This window comes from Somniosus microcephalus, chromosome 8 (genome assembly GCF_052327205.1).
Source record: "Somniosus microcephalus isolate GS21.2 chromosome 8, FLI_Smic_1.0, whole genome shotgun sequence".
Taxonomy (NCBI): Eukaryota; Metazoa; Chordata; class Chondrichthyes; order Squaliformes; family Somniosidae; genus Somniosus; species Somniosus microcephalus.
In genome coordinates this window covers 246,431,245-246,446,371 of record NC_140994.1, presented here as the reverse complement: position 1 = coordinate 246,446,371, position 15,127 = coordinate 246,431,245, and the positions used below count along the sequence as shown (strand labels likewise).

The 15,127-nt window shown below is 47.8% G+C and overlaps 1 protein-coding gene across 4 annotated transcripts in view; it reads left to right on the top strand.

The window, feature by feature from the left end:
* The window catches only part of arap3 (ArfGAP with RhoGAP domain, ankyrin repeat and PH domain 3), a 312,909-nt gene that overhangs the window by 282,546 nt on the left and 15,236 nt on the right, over positions 1-15,127 (top strand). For 3 of the 4 annotated variants that reach the window (XM_085995934.1, XM_085995933.1, XM_085995932.1), the window contains 4 exons: positions 2,901-2,986; positions 4,757-4,792; positions 7,219-7,282; positions 11,824-11,961. In XM_085995934.1, coding sequence (XP_085852060.1) covers positions 2,901-2,986; positions 4,757-4,792; positions 7,219-7,282; positions 11,824-11,961 — 324 coding nt within the window. Of the gene's footprint in view, positions 1-2,900; positions 2,987-4,756; positions 4,793-7,204; positions 7,283-11,823; positions 11,962-15,127 lie in introns of those variants that run through there. The other variant, XM_085995935.1, reaches the window with a different exon arrangement.

Sequence of the window (15,127 nt, the reverse complement as noted above, 5' to 3'; positions counted from 1 at the left end):
GTTGTTCCTTGTATTTATCTGAGGGAGGAATGACACACAACAGGATTTTAAAATAAATCTAAAACCCAATAGTTATCTGAATCCTCTGTCAACGGGTTCTCCTGAAACTTCTCTCCTTTTTTTTCTTTGTTCCTGGGATGTGGGCATCACTGGCGAGGCCAACATTTATTGCCCATCCCTAGTTGCCATTCAGAAGGTGGTGGTGAGCCGCCTTCTTGAACCGCTGCAGTCCGTGTGGTGAAGGTACTCCCACAGTGCTGTTAGGGAGGGAGTTCCAGGATTTTGATCCAGCGACGATATATTTCCAAGTCAGGATGGTGTGTGACTTGGAGGGGAACTTGGAGATGGTGGTGTCCCCATGCGCCTGCTGCCCTTGTCCTAGCTGGTAGAGGTTGTGGGTTTGGGAGGTGCTGCCGAAGAAGCCTTGGCGAGTTGCTGCAGTGCATCTTGTAGATGGTACACACTGCAGCCACGGAATGCCGGTGGTGGAGGGAGTGAATGTTTAAGATGGTGGATGGGGTGCCAATCAAGCGGGCTGCTTTGTCCTGGATGGTGTTGAGCTTCTTGAGTGTTGTTGGAGCTGCACTCATCCAGGCAAGTGGAGAGTATTCCATCACACTCCTGACTTGTGCCTTGTAGATGGTGGAAAGGCTTTGGGGAGGTCCAGGTCTCCTTGACCTAGGCAGTTGGGTGTCGGAACTATATTGCACAGTGAGGTAGAGGGGCATTGACTCACTGAACGGGGTCACTACCCCAATACAATTGACCAGAATATATCTGGTGACGTAAGAAAACTACTAGGCACTTGGTCTAAGCGTTAAACAAAGCTATAGTCAACTGTTTTACAACCTGGAGGTCTAGTTGTGTCCTTCACTAGTTCCTGTTAAGAATGTCCTGCGCAAGCTGGGCCCGTGCCCGAGTATTTATACTCTCCCTGGACAGCGCCACCCTTAGGCTGCTCAGTATTATTTCATAAGTCTTTCTTTCATGAATGACTGATTCATGTCATCTGGTGTGTAAAATTTGGGGGTGGGGGGGTGGCGGCAGGACGGGAAATGGAGGTGATGGTGATAAATATCTTCAGAGTGGACAAATATTACTCAGGCGATTACGTTTAATTAAAAACACGCTGGTGACCCACTCCCAATGGCTCAGAGGAATAGTCACCATCAGTCAGATAGGCCCAGAAGGCGCCAGTTTTGATCCCGTGACCCATGCTGAGTTAGCTGTTCTCAGCTGGAGCAGGGGTACGGCCACACGGGCCCTAGGTTAGAGAGGGGAACATCTCAGAGTGGCAACCCTTGATCAATCTCCCTCTGCCCAAAGTGCCTTCACGCCTGGAAAGCACAGCAGCAAAGCATTTTGCTCGCACTCTGACAAAAAGTAAGCTCTTGTTGGGATGACTTGGCACACAACAGGTGCGCAAAAAATAGAAAAATACTAGTGCACTAATTAGTTTAACTCAAGTTGAGTATGAACATTAGAAAGGTTGGGGATGGGAGAAGGCCGTTCATCAGAACATAAGAAATAGGAGCAGGAGTAGGCCATTCGGCCCCTCGAGCCCGCTCCACCATTCAGTAAGATCATGGTTGATCTGATCTAGGCCTCAACTCCACTTTCCTGCCCGCTCCCCATAACCCTTGACTCCCCAGTAGCTCAAATATCTGTCTATCTCCGCCTTGAATATATTCAATGACTCCGCCTCCACAGCTCTCTGGGGAAGAGAATTCCAAAGATTCACGACCCTCTGAGAGAAGAAATTCCTCCTCATCTCCGTTTTAAATGGGCGACCCCTTATTCTGAAATTATGCCCCCACGTTCTAGATTCCCCCACGAGGGGAAACATCCTCTCAGCATCTACCCTGTCAAGCCCCCTCAGAATCTAATATGCTTCAATAAGATCAGTCCGTCAACCCCCTAGTACATTAGCTTCACCACACGGACTGCCGCGGTTCAAGAAGAAGGCCCACCACCACCTTCTCAAGGGCAACTAGGGGTGGGCAATAAATGCTGGCCTTACTAGCGACGCCCCTATCCCGGGAATGAATTATTATAAATTACAGAAGGCAGGAAGCAAACATTGTTGGGCCAAGGTTCTGACTTGATAACAAAATGGCAGAAACTTGCAGTGGTAGAACCATTGTTTCTTTCCTGCATAATGTTGCCCCTTAACTGACTTTTATGTGTGTGTGTGTGTGTGCCTTTTATATGTACATTTTAATACACAAACTATATAAAGCCTGAAAGTTGTGGAGTTGGAGCTATTACTTTGCTATTTGTAGAACTGATTTCAATCTGTTCTTTCTGGTTATGCATTTAAACGAAGCGCGCATGTTACCAATATAACAGTCGACAGGGTGTGCAACAATCCCGTAACATGCTTGACGCAACATTCCCAACAAGTTGGGCGTTGCAAGGCGAGTGGTCTCGATTAACGAGCACAAACGGAAGAGGAATGGGATTCCGAAACAACAACAGAAAACGCTGGAAAAACACAGCAGGCCAGGCAACATCCGTGGAGAGAGAAATAGAGTTAACGTTTCAGGTCGAAACCCTTCGTCAGGACTGAGAAAAAAAAGGCAGGAAATGAAACAGATTAAAAGGCCAGTTTGGGGGCTGGGAAATGGGGGAGGGGATGAAAGAACAAAAGGGAAGGTCTGAGAGGTGAAGAGACATTAAGAGATATTCAAGATGAGACGAGATGGTAATAGGACAGGTAAAGAGACAAAGGATGGCTCTAGATGAAGTGTGAAATGCGCTGGCAGAATGAGAGACAGCTGCCATGTGGGAGAGAAAAAAAAGGAAAAGGCACAAACCAAAGGTGTGGATAAAAAATATATAAAAATATGATAGGGGCCGAGGAGTGGGATTGTCTGACGGTGAATGTGCTTGTCTTGCAGAGCTCCAAGCCTGAACGGGAATGGCCTGTCCTCTCACTGAAGGTTTATCTGGGCATTAAGAAGAAGCTGAAAGCGCCGACTGTGCAGTAAGACCATCCTTCACACTCGCCGGGGAAGTAATGGGCGAAAATCGAAAACCCGAATCACCCGTGTCAGCTCAGTGACGATGAAAGAATCACCCGTGTCAGCTCAGTGACGATGAAAGAACGCAAGCCAGCGTGACCAGCTCAGTGTGCCCTTGAGCCACGGCGGCAGGCTCAAGGACTTGGGCCCCTGCTCCATTTTGAGATTAGCTATCTCAGCCGGGAGCGGCTGTGGTGGGCGCTGAAGCTGGCTTCAGTTTCCTGAGCTGGCGGAGGGGAGGGGCGAGGAATGAGCCAGGGTTCTGGTTCCTGATCGCTGTCCGGTGGCTCAGGCCACAGAGGAAATGAGGATTATGCAGATCCCAATATGCAGAGAAACCAAAAGCCCTTTCTGAAAACTATGGGCCACATTTAACCATATTTATGCTACAAGAGAATACCTCGGGCCTACAGTTCGCGATTAAAATCTTACACTCGGGATTTGTTGGGAATACAATAAAATTCAGAGTGTAAGCTGCTTCCTATTTAACAGTTTCCTCCTTGGTGAACCCCTATTAAATGTGCTGCTGTGACATCAGATGTATGGAAGTGAGACTTCTTGATCAGATTTTAGAGCGCATGTTTTATTAAAGCAACGTAGGGGTACATTTTACAAGTCAGCACTCCTGTCACTGAGCTTCCCTCGACAGGAGGGCGGACTCGACAATCGAGCACCAAGATCAGCACGCCTGACTTGAGGCCATCCCGATTTTCAGATTATTCCTTGCAGTAACCGGAAAATCAGCCTGGCTGCAAATTAGGTGCATTGAATTCTGTGCCCAATTGGTCTGATCGGGCTTCCTGTCGAACAGGGCTCCACAACGGGAGCGCGAACTCGTAAAACTCATCCCGCCGACCAGTCAAGAAACGTAAACACTCCTTTCGATTTTGGCGAAGACTCGATCTTATAAGGAGTTTGTTTGTTGTCCGGATCTGACGCTTAGGCCTAGTCCTGCATCTCTGCAAAAATATTGGGCCTCCGAACCGCAATAAAACTACGCACCTTCCTGATGGTCCTGGATCCATGGAGACTCACGCTCCTGAGCCTGACGGCGTACGCATGCGTAGAGGCCCACGTGTCCCAGCGGCGCAGGCGATTCGCAAGCATCCCTGGGATCACGTGGGCCGGCCCAACCAATCAGAAAAAGGATTCCCATTATGCTTATGGGGATTCCATTTACGTACAAAATCCCCATAAACATAATCGGAATCACCCAAAAAACACATGTACACAATAAAAAAAATCATTACATCTTTAAAATTAATTAAAATACTATTTCATTAAACATTTAAAACAAAAATTAATTTAAAAAAAATTAAACATTTTTCAAGGGGCCAAAAATAACACAAACTTATTTTACAGGTTTTTGAATGTTAAAATGATTTTTAAAATGTTATTTTAATATTTATTTTCACCCTTACGCTGGTAAAAGAAGGCTTTTACCAGATGTAAGAGTTTCATGGGCATTCGCTGGGCAGTAAATTGGGCAAATAGCCCAACTATCCGCCAGCGAATGTTCTTTTCCCAGGGATGCGGAGGATCTGTCAATTCTTGACAGATCGCAAGTTCCGGGTTTTAGCACATGCCTAAACCCAGAACTTGCGAGGCACTTAAGGCCGCATACGCAGACATGGGCCCCGGAAAATCCGGGGCCATTGTGGGTTTTTTTTTTAGCCTTTAAATGTTTTCATTCTTTGAACTGCACTAATGGACCACTTTCCTCTCCTGTATAGGTGGGGATTTACTATATTCTCGGATAAGCAGCAGTGGTAAGTAAGCGAGTGTTTACCCCTTCCCTCATCCCCGGCATGTTGTTATGTTGAAGCTCTCAGTGCGAATCTACACGGAGGCTCTTGTACTGCGGGCCCCCTCTGAACCTGCTTTCATCAGGCTAGCGCTTTTAGATTTCATTCACCACAGATTGTCGTCAGGCAGATCCTGGTATCAAGACGTTTGTTGAAGCAGCTCTGATATTCAGATTGAACGTGGTGTAAGGATTTTGTACCACTATAATTGTCGATAAGCACCAATTAATCTCTTCACGGTCTGGCTTCTGTCTCGCCTCAGAGTCACCGTACCATGAATAAATTGATTTGTGCAAACGCATCAGTACAATAACAACAACTTGCATTCATATAGCGCCTTTAATGTAGTAAAATGTCCCAAGGCACTTCACAGGACCGTTATAAAAGAAAATTGACACCAAGCCACGTAAGGAGACATTAGGACAGGTGACCAGAAGCTTGGTCAAAGAGGTAGGTTTTAAGGAGCATCTTAAAGGAGGAGAGAGAGGCGGAGAGGTTTAGGGAGGGAATTCCAGAGCTTAGGGCCCAGGCAGCTGAAGGCACGGCCGCCAATGGTGGAGCGATGAAAATCAGGGACGCTCAAGAGGCCAGAGTTGGAGGGATCCCAGGGGGTAGTAGGCACATATTTAACAATGCACCAATCCTGTTTTGGAATGGCAGATTTCCACTACCAGGTGAAACATTCTTTAGATACAGGAATTGGCGTGTTGCAGTGGGAGTCATGTGCCATTTTCCGTCCCTGCTTTATTATGTGGAGTCCGAGGGGTAATTTGGAATTAGAACAGGGGAACAGCAGAAGCCTGGCCTCCCAGCCGGAACGCCGTGGGTTTGGGATGGTGGGCAGCCTGCCACTCAGAGCCGCCTACATCTGTTCGCCGGGTGTGGCCAATCAGCCCGGGGCACAGCAGCGAGGGGAGCGGGAGAGAATCTGCGTGGTGGAGCAGAGATGGTGAGCCCTAGCCTGGGCTCGGCTGTCTGCCAGCGCTGCTGTGAACTGGGCGACGGCGGATCCTGTCGTTTTCCCTGCTTCCCAGTGGGAAAGTGCCTGACTTCCATTTAGCACCTTAGAATCATAACATTTTACAGTGCAGTACAGAACGAGGCTGTTCAATCTGTCATAGAATCTTACAGCACAGAAGGAGGCCATTCGGCCCATCGTGCCTGTGCCAGCCTCTTTGAAAGAGCGATCCAATTAGTCTCACTCTCCCAGCTCTTTCCCCACAGTCCTGCAAATATTTCCTTTTCAGGTATTTATCCAGTTCCCTTCTAAAAGTTACTCTTGAATCTACTTCCATCACCTTTTCAGGTAGTGCATTTCAGATCATAACAACTCGCTATGTTTTAAAAATAATTCTCCTCATCTCTCCACTGGCTTTTTTGCCAATTACCTTAAATCTGTGTCCTCTGGTTATCGACCCTCCTGCCAGTGGAAACAGTTTCTCCCCATGTACTCCATCAAAACTCTTCATAATTTCAAACACCTCTATTAAATCTCCCCTTAACCTTCTCTGCTCTAAGGAGAACAATCCTAGTTTCTCCCAGTCTCTCCACATAACTAAAGTCCCTCATACCATTCTGGTAAATGTGCTCTGCACCCTCTTTGTTGTTCTGAAGTGCGTTACTATCCTCCTCACTGCTTACTACATTTCCAACCTTTGTGTCACCTGCAAACTTTAAAATGACCACCCCTATACCCAAGTCCAGGCACTCTTCCATCTAGCCTGATAAACAATCGTTCAGCATTACTCTCTGCTTTCTGTCTCTTAGTCAAAAGAAAGACTTGCATTTATATAGTGGCTTTCATGACCTCAGGACTTCCAAAAGAGTTTACTGCCATTTAAGTACTTTTAACGTGTAGTCACTGTTATAATGTAGGAAACGCAGCAGCCAATTTGCGCACAGCAAGGAAAAAATTGCAGGGCCTTGGGAAAAGAGCGGGGGAGTGAGACTAATTGGATAGGACATTAAAGAGCCTGCACAGGGCTGATGGGCCGAATGGTCTCCTTCTGTGCTGTCAGATTCCAGGACTATGATATCCCCATTTGTTGTTTTACTGAATTATTGTGAGCGTTACAAATACTCTACTGCCATCTGTTGGTAGGTTGTGAACACTGCAGTACAATTCATGCCATGAACCCTGTACGATTAATACCGTCGAGTGCCTATTAGCCCTGACAGTTTGGGGATATGCTGCGCTGTTGCCTGACATGATGAATAGTTTTTAAAATGTTCAGCACTGAGAAGCCACCTATCAAGATAAGAAATATTTTGAGACTGTAGGTTTGCAGTAGATTTTGCCATGGGTCTCGACCTGAACAAAATGCTTGTCCAGGGCATTTCCTGTCTGTCTGTCTACGTGGCTTTGACGGTTTGTAGCTGTTCTGTTGCAGGTTCTTGTGTTGTTCAGGACAGTCGGAGATGTGGGATTGGACAGCCAGCATCCTTCGGGCGCAGGTAAATCACAACAACAGCTTGTGTTGATATAGCGCCTTTAGCATAGTAAACCATCCCAAGGCATCAATAAATCAAATGGTCAATTAGATCATTGCATTATTCTGTCTTAAAATCTATGCTTCCAATTAATGTATGTTCTAAAAGAGGAGGTTATATCTCCTGATAGGAGTTCAATTGGAAGGGGAGTCCCATCATTTCAGTGCTTATTGGGTCCAATTTTAGACCGGGCAAGTTCAAATCACGGCGGATTAGCAAACCTGGAGCAAATTGTGAGCAAAGTTTATTGCATATGTAGCACAGGGAAGGAGGAGGAGACTCCAGTAAAGGCAGCTGAAGGCGAGTCAACCAGCTCCTTCAAAAAGAAACGGAATAAATATCTGTACAAAAGCGAAATACTGTGGGTGCTGGAAATCTGAAATAAAAACAGAAAATGCCGGAGATACTCAGCAGGTCAGGCAGCATCTGTAATGAGAGAAACAGAGTTAATGTCTCAGGTCGATGGCCCTTCGTCAGAACTGGAAAAAGCTGGCGATGGAACAGGTTTTTAAGCAAGTGCAGGGGCAGGGAGAGGGGGAGGGGAGGAAAGAACAAAAGGGAAGGTCTGTGATTGGGTGGAAGGCAGGAGAGATTCAAAGACAAAAGGGATGATGGTACAAGGCAAAAGGAAATGGTGGTGGGACAAGTAAAGAAACAAAAGATGAGTCTAGAAGAGGTTTAAATGGGAATGGCAGAATCATCAACAGCTGCCATGTGAAAAAAGAGATAGGGGCCGAGGTTATAGTGTGAAATTGTTGAACTCAATGTTTAGTCCAGAAGGCTGTAAAGTACCTAATCGAAAGATGAGGTGCTGTTCCTCGAGCTTACGTTGAACTTCGTTGGAACAGTGTAAGAGGCCGAGGACAGAGAGATCAGAGTGGGAGTGGAGCGGAGAATTAAAGTGACAGGCGACCGGAAGCTCGGGGCGCGCTTACGGACTGAACGGAGGTGTTCCGCAAAGCGGTCCCCCAATCTGCGTTTGGTCTCTACAATGTAGAGGGGGCCACATCATGAGCAGCGAATACAGTATACTAAATTGCAAGAAGTACAAGTAAATCGCGTTTTCACCTGGAAGGGGTGTTTGAGGCCCTGGACAGTGGGAAGGGAGGAAGTAAAAGGTCAGGTGTTGCTTCTCCTGCGCTTGCACAGGAAGGTGCCTTGGGAAGGGGAGGAGGTGTTGGGGGTGATTGAGGAGTGGACCAGGGTGTCACGGAGGGAGTGGTCCCTTCGGAATGCTGAAAGGGGAGGGGAAGATGTGTTTGGTGGTGGGATCACGCTGGAGATGGCGGAGGATGATCCGTTGACTGTGGAATCTGGTGGGGTGAAAAGTGAGGACAAGGGAATCCTATCGTGGCTCTGGGAGGGCGGGGAAGGAGTGAGAGCAAAGGGCCATGTCAACCATGGTAGAGGGAAATCCTCGGTTGAGGAAAAAGGAAGGCGTATGGGAAGCACTAGTATGGAAGGTGGCATCGTCAGAGCAGATGCGATGGGAGAATGGAATAGAGTCCTTACAGGAAGCAGGGTGGGAGGAAGTGTAGTCCAGGTAGCTGTGGGCTTATAGTGAATGTTTGTCGATAGCCTATCCCCAGAAATGGAGACAGAGAAGTCAAGGAAGGGAAGGGAAGAGTCGGAGATGGACCATGTGAAGTGAGGGAAGGGTGGAAATTGGAAGCAAAGTGAATGAAATTTTCTAGTTCAGGTCAAGAGCAGGAAACGGCACCGATACAGTCATCGATGTACCAGAAAAAAGAGGTAAGGAAGGGGACCTGAGTAGGACTGGAACAAAGAATGTTCCACATATCCCACAAAAAGGCAGGCAGAGCTAGCACCCATGCAGGTACCCACAGCAACACCTTTGATTTGGAAGAAGTGAGGGCAGTTAAAGGAGAAGTTGTTCAATGTGAGAACAAGTTCAGCCAGGTGGAGGAGGGTGATGGTGGATGGGGACTGGTTGGGCCTCTGTTCAAGGAAGAAGCGGAGCGCCCTCAGGCCATCCTGGTGGGGGATGGAGGTGTAGAGGGATTGGACGTTCATAGTGAAAAGGAGGCGGTTGGGGCCAGGAAACTGGAAACTGTTAAAGTGACAGAGGGCGTCGGAAGATCACGGATGTAGGTGGGAAGAGTCTGGACACGGGGGTGAAAAAATAGAGTCGAAACAGGAAGAAATCAGTTCCATGGGGCAAGAACAGGCTGAAACGATGGGTCTACCAGGGCAGTCCTGTTTGTGGATCTTGGGAAGGAGGTAGAAGCGAGCTGTGCGGGGTTGGGGAACTATGAGGTTGGTGGCCGTGGGGGGAAGATCTCCAGAGGAGATGAGGTCAGTGACAGTCTTGGAAACGATGGCTTGATGTTTGGTAGTGGGGTCATGGTCCAGGGGGGAGGTAGGAGGAGGTGTCGGAGAGTTGGCGTTCAGCTTCCGCTAGGTAGAGGTCGGTTCGCCAAACAACAACAGCACCACCCTTGTCAGCAGGTTTAATGACAATGTTGGGGTTGGATCTGAGAGAATGGAGTGCTGCAAGTTCAGAGGGAGGTAGGTTGGAGTGAGTGAGGGGAGCAGAGAACTGGAGACGGCCGATGTCACGCCGGCAGTTAGCAATGAAAAGATCTAGAGAGGTTGAGTGGCCAGAGGGAGGGGTCCAGGTAGAACGAGAATTCTGAAAGCGGGAGAAAGTGTCTGCTGTGCAGGGGGATGACTCCTAGCCAAAGAAGTGGGCACGGAGACAAAGGCAGCGTAAAAAGAACTCAGCATTGTGCCGAGCTCGAAATTCATTGAGGTGGGGGCGTAAGGGGATGAAGCTCAGGCCTTTGCTGAGGACTGATCGTTCGGGGTCAGAGAGGGGAAGGTCATAGGGGATAGTGAAAACATGGCGGGGGGTGAGATTGGAAGAAGGGATGGGGTCAGAGGAAAGTGAAGTGGAAGAAGGTTCCGGAGGGGCGTTGGTGTCCAAGAGTTGTTGAAGCTTGCGACCCTTGACACCTGAAAGGAAGAAAAAAGTTTTTTGTTAACGCGCCGGATGAGGCGAAGGATGAAATGGAACTGTGGACCAGGACAGCTTTGCGATCGAGTGAGTCGGTGCTGCTGAAGAGAGAGGTCAAGAGTGTTCATGTGGCGCTGCATGGCGTTGAGTGTGGATCTCAGGATGTGACGAGAGCAGTGGTTCGAGGAACGCTGAATATCTTGGAGATATCTGTAATCCTGGGTGGATCCAGAACATGAAGGGTGGAATTTCAGTTGGAATCCACGTGGAATAAGTCGAATCCGAAGACAGTTGCTGAGGAAAGATATGTGGCCGTGAAAGCGAGTTTTGGCAAATACCTGATCAAACAGGGGAAGGGAGACAGAAAGCAATGAAGATGAACAAGGTAAAAGAGACAAACGGAAATCTCGTCGAAGAGAAGAGCAGAACTTCTTCAAGGTGGACATTCCTAGAAGAGGTGTGGCAGTGAACCAAACACTAATACAATAGCAAAATACTGGGGATGCTGGGAATCTGAAATAAAAACAGAAAAGAACAGAATAAATATCTGGTTTGGGTTGGAGCTTATAAGGGTAGGTACAGAATGATAGGATGGGCTATTCCACAGAGCATGATGGTTCCTGTGCTGTTCGAACCATGGAGGGGGAGGACTGTGTAGATAGATGAATATTCTGGAGTTTGCTTGATAACATTTGGGAATCAGAGAGTTCTTGTGTAGAACATTTCCTCAGAAGATTAACTAAACAGGGTTGAGTTCATGACAGGGTAGATTTTTTAAAATTCTTTCACGGGATGTGGGCGTCACCGTCAAGGCCAACATTTATTGCCCATCCATAATTGCCCTTGAGAAGGTGGTGGTGAGCCACTTTCTTGAACCACTGCAGTCTTGTGTGGTGAAGGTCCTCCCACAGTGCTGTCAGGGACAGCGTTCCAGGATTTTGAACCAGCAACGATGAAGGAACGGTGATATATTTCTAAGTCAGGATGGTGCGTGACTTGGAGGGGAACTTGGAGGTGGTGCTGTTCCCATGCGCCTGCAGCCCTTGTCCTTCTAGGTGGTAGAGGAGGAGGATTTGGGAGGTGCTGCCGAGTGATGTGGAAGGAGTGAGCTTGATGGGACAAACGGTCTTTTATTTATTTGTACTTTCTTGTGTTCTTATATGCTCATTTAAGATTGTCCATTTTGAATGTTTCTCAGAGGGAAATTACATCTTATGGAAGCAAATCCAGTTATCGGCACACCTTGGGACAAGCAAATGTAAAGGCTCAGAGCAGGCTCGAAGGGCCGTATGGCCCCTTCCTGCTCCTAATTCTTATGTTCTAAGCAGGGGCCTAGTGTATTATTTCTTGTGAAGCACATAATATTGTTCTTAGCAATAGATTCAAGTCTTAGTTTCAGAACGGTTGAAGGAAAGTAAATTAATTGCATTTTTATAGCTCCTATCATGACCTCAAGACGTCCCAAAGCGTTTTACAGTCAATTTCTCCTTTTGGAGTGTAATGTAGGATTATCTTTCTGCCCTATCAGCACGATGACCTTCGGCCTACGATACTAAGACGCCATTCATCATCCGATATATCCAAGCAGAAATTTGGAACCATGCCGCTCATTCCAATCCACGGGGACGAGAGCAACGCCATCATGTTATCAGCAAATCAGACACTGGTAAAACAAGATTGTTTACTGTGACCCCTTCCAGCTGCTTTTATATTGCGCAGGCACTGAGCTGGTGCAGTCGGCTTGCGGCCAACGTTCCCTCGATTTTTTTTTTCTTCGTGCGCGGTCCCTTTAAATTTGAAGCAGCGCCACGTGGGGTATCTTTTCCGGCCGCAGCAGCTGGTGACCGGCCTGCACGGGACCGCCCGATCGATGCGCGGCCACGCACCCGGGCACCTTAGGGGAAACGCTGCTCATGACCCGTGGCCTCATGCAGCCAACTGCACCACCAAAGTAAGCTCAGCAGATTTCTAGCCCACTGAACTTACTGAATACACCAGGCGCACTTCTTTCTTACCGCCACTGTGTGTCAGGTGCCAATGGCACTCGAACAATACAAGAGCAGTACTCAGTTGGGTTTCGGTACTCCAACCTGCTTTCACTGAACATTTAAATCCATCGGGGTATAAATTTGTCTTGGGCATTGATGCAAACCGGGCAATAGCTCATCGGCAGCCCGTTTTACACTCCGCCCAATTTTTCTTTTACATTGAAGTTAAGAAAATCGTTCAGTGTAAAACGGGCTGTCAATGTGCTACCTACCGCCTGCTTTGCTCTCCTGCCCAAGACTAATCTATAATGGGGGAAAAATTGGGTAGCGTCCATTTTGGGGCACTAACCAATTAGTGCCCCGAAAAAGTTAGCGCCCCTACCCCGGAAATTCAGTAGTAGCGCCCCAAGAAGGAGGCGGGGCTCTACTGGAATCGCTCCACCTCCTTGGGGCGCTACTACTCAACGTCGTGGCGCTACGTGCAGCAGCTCCATGCGCCGAGGCACGTAGCGCCGCGTCATTGCAGGCCTCCTCCCCTGATTTAAAGGGGAGGGGCCTGCTGGACCACTGGGGAGCGGGGTGCCGTGGAAACAGCCCGGCGCTCAAGAGGAGCGCCAGGCTGAGCGATCGCGGCTGGTACCCCGCATTAAAAAAGGGAAAGGGAACAGGTGCTGGCAGTCGATCCAAATTAAAATGGCCGCCCGACACCTGCCCTTTAAATCGTGCCGCCGCCCACTACCGCCGCTGCAAAACCGTCCCCTGTTCTTGTCGCACGTATCGTCTGGTGATAGGTCAGGGGGCGCAAGTGAAGCTTGCGGCTGGGGCACGAATGAGAGGCGCAAAGCAACCCAATTTCTAGCCCATTAATGTTTTTTTAATACACATTTATTGAATTATGATGGCATTAGTAGATCTACACCCTGGACACTTGACTCCCGACTTGAAGTTACGAGTGTCAGGGCTGCCCTTCACTCCATTTGTTGAGCCTCAGGTGGCTGAGCTTTGCCTGCTTCCAGCCAAGTCACCAGATTGAGCGGCAGGAGAGAGCAAAATGTTCCATTTGGGAGAGAAAACCCAAATAAGTCACCCTTATTGAATCGCATCTCTTGATGGCCGATCATGGAGCAGGATTGACTGGTTAAATGAAAAGTTCTGTGACTAAGCATCATGCCTTCCTAGCTGAGACAGTTCATGGTGCTCGTGGTCTGCATCAGAAGGTAACCAGCAGCAGCAGCTAACTAGCATTACATTTAGGCTAGACACAAGCGTAAGAGGCAATTTCTGGTAAGGCCTCGGAGAATTTGCCTCATGGAGTAGAAGGATGTGAGTAGCTTGGGCTGAGTCAGATTTTGGGGAGACGGAGTTCATTTGTGGGAGATGTTGAGAGGCCATTCCTTTTTCCCTTTGTGTTTACTCACACATTAAATGGGAAGATTACGCAAAGAAGGAGGAGACTAGTAAGATGCAGCCCACTCACTGGAGATCACTGAGCAGTTCTCAGTGGATGCCCTGTGTTCTGGTTGCTGTTTAAATGTCCCCAAATACTGTTTTAGTTTGTCATTTTACTCAATATTTTGCACTTACAGAACATTTATTGAATTCCATTTGTTTCATGTGAAATTATATTGATTTCTGAGAAGATGTTAGTGGCTTGGCACCATTGATTGATACTGGCACATAGAAATTCCGTTTTGAAGCTCAAACCAATGAAAAGGTTTCATTGCAAGTCTTTATAGAAATGTGGATTGTACAGGAATAAGGGGAACTTGTGTACATCTTACCAGAAATAAATTCTAAATTGTCTATATGAAATTCAACAATTTTCAATTCTGGTACATAATTCATTATATAATTTCTAGCTACCAGTTAGCTGTGAAAGTCAACCTTCTCATTACCCCACCCCCAGATTTGTTGCTGTTTTAGGGTCACAGGATAATAGCATCTAGTTTAAAATGTTATTCTTTTAAATGTCTCCTCTCTCAGTAACCACCTGTACTCATGCCATTGGCTTAGGTTGGCACGATTGTCCTTGAACTTCTTACTTTAGTTGATTCACTGTGAAGGGCCTTGATCCCTCCCTTACTTACATCACCTGAGGGTTTGTCTTTGTCTGAGTGGTGAGCCAACTCTCTTGTTAGCACCTGATCTTTTTAAATTTGTTTTTGGGATGTGAGCGTCGCTGGCAAGGCCAGCATTTATTGCCCATCCCTAATTGCCCTTGAGAAGGTGGTGGCGAGCAGCCTTCTTGAACTGTTGCAGTCTGTGTGGTGAAGGTACTCTTAGAGTGCTGTTAGGGAGAGAGTTCCAGGATTTTGACCCAGCGGCGATGAATGATTGGCGATATACTTCTAAGTCAGGATTGTGCGTGACTTGGAGGGGAACTTGGAGGTGGTGGTGTTCCCATGCGCCTGCTGCCCTTGTCCTTCTAGGTGGAAGAGGTCGCGGGTTTGGGAGGTACTGCCGAAGAAGCCTTGGCCTCTTGTAGATGGTACACACTGCAGCCATGGTACGCCGGTGGTGGAGGGAGTGAATGTTTAAGGTGGTGGATGGAGTGCCAATCAAGTGGGCTGCTTTGTCCTGGATGGTGTCGAGCTTCTTGAGTATTGTTTGGAGCTGCACTCATCCAGGCAAGTGGAGAGTATTCCATCACACTCCTTACTTGTGCCTTGTAGATGGTGGAAAGGCTTTGGGGAGTCAGGAGGTGAGACACTCGCTGCAGAATACCTAGCCTCTGACCTGCTCTTGCTGCCACAGTATTTATGTGGCTGGTCCAGTTAAGTTTCTGGTCAATGGTGATCCCCAGGATGTTGATGGTGGGAGATTCGGCGATGGTAATGCCATTGA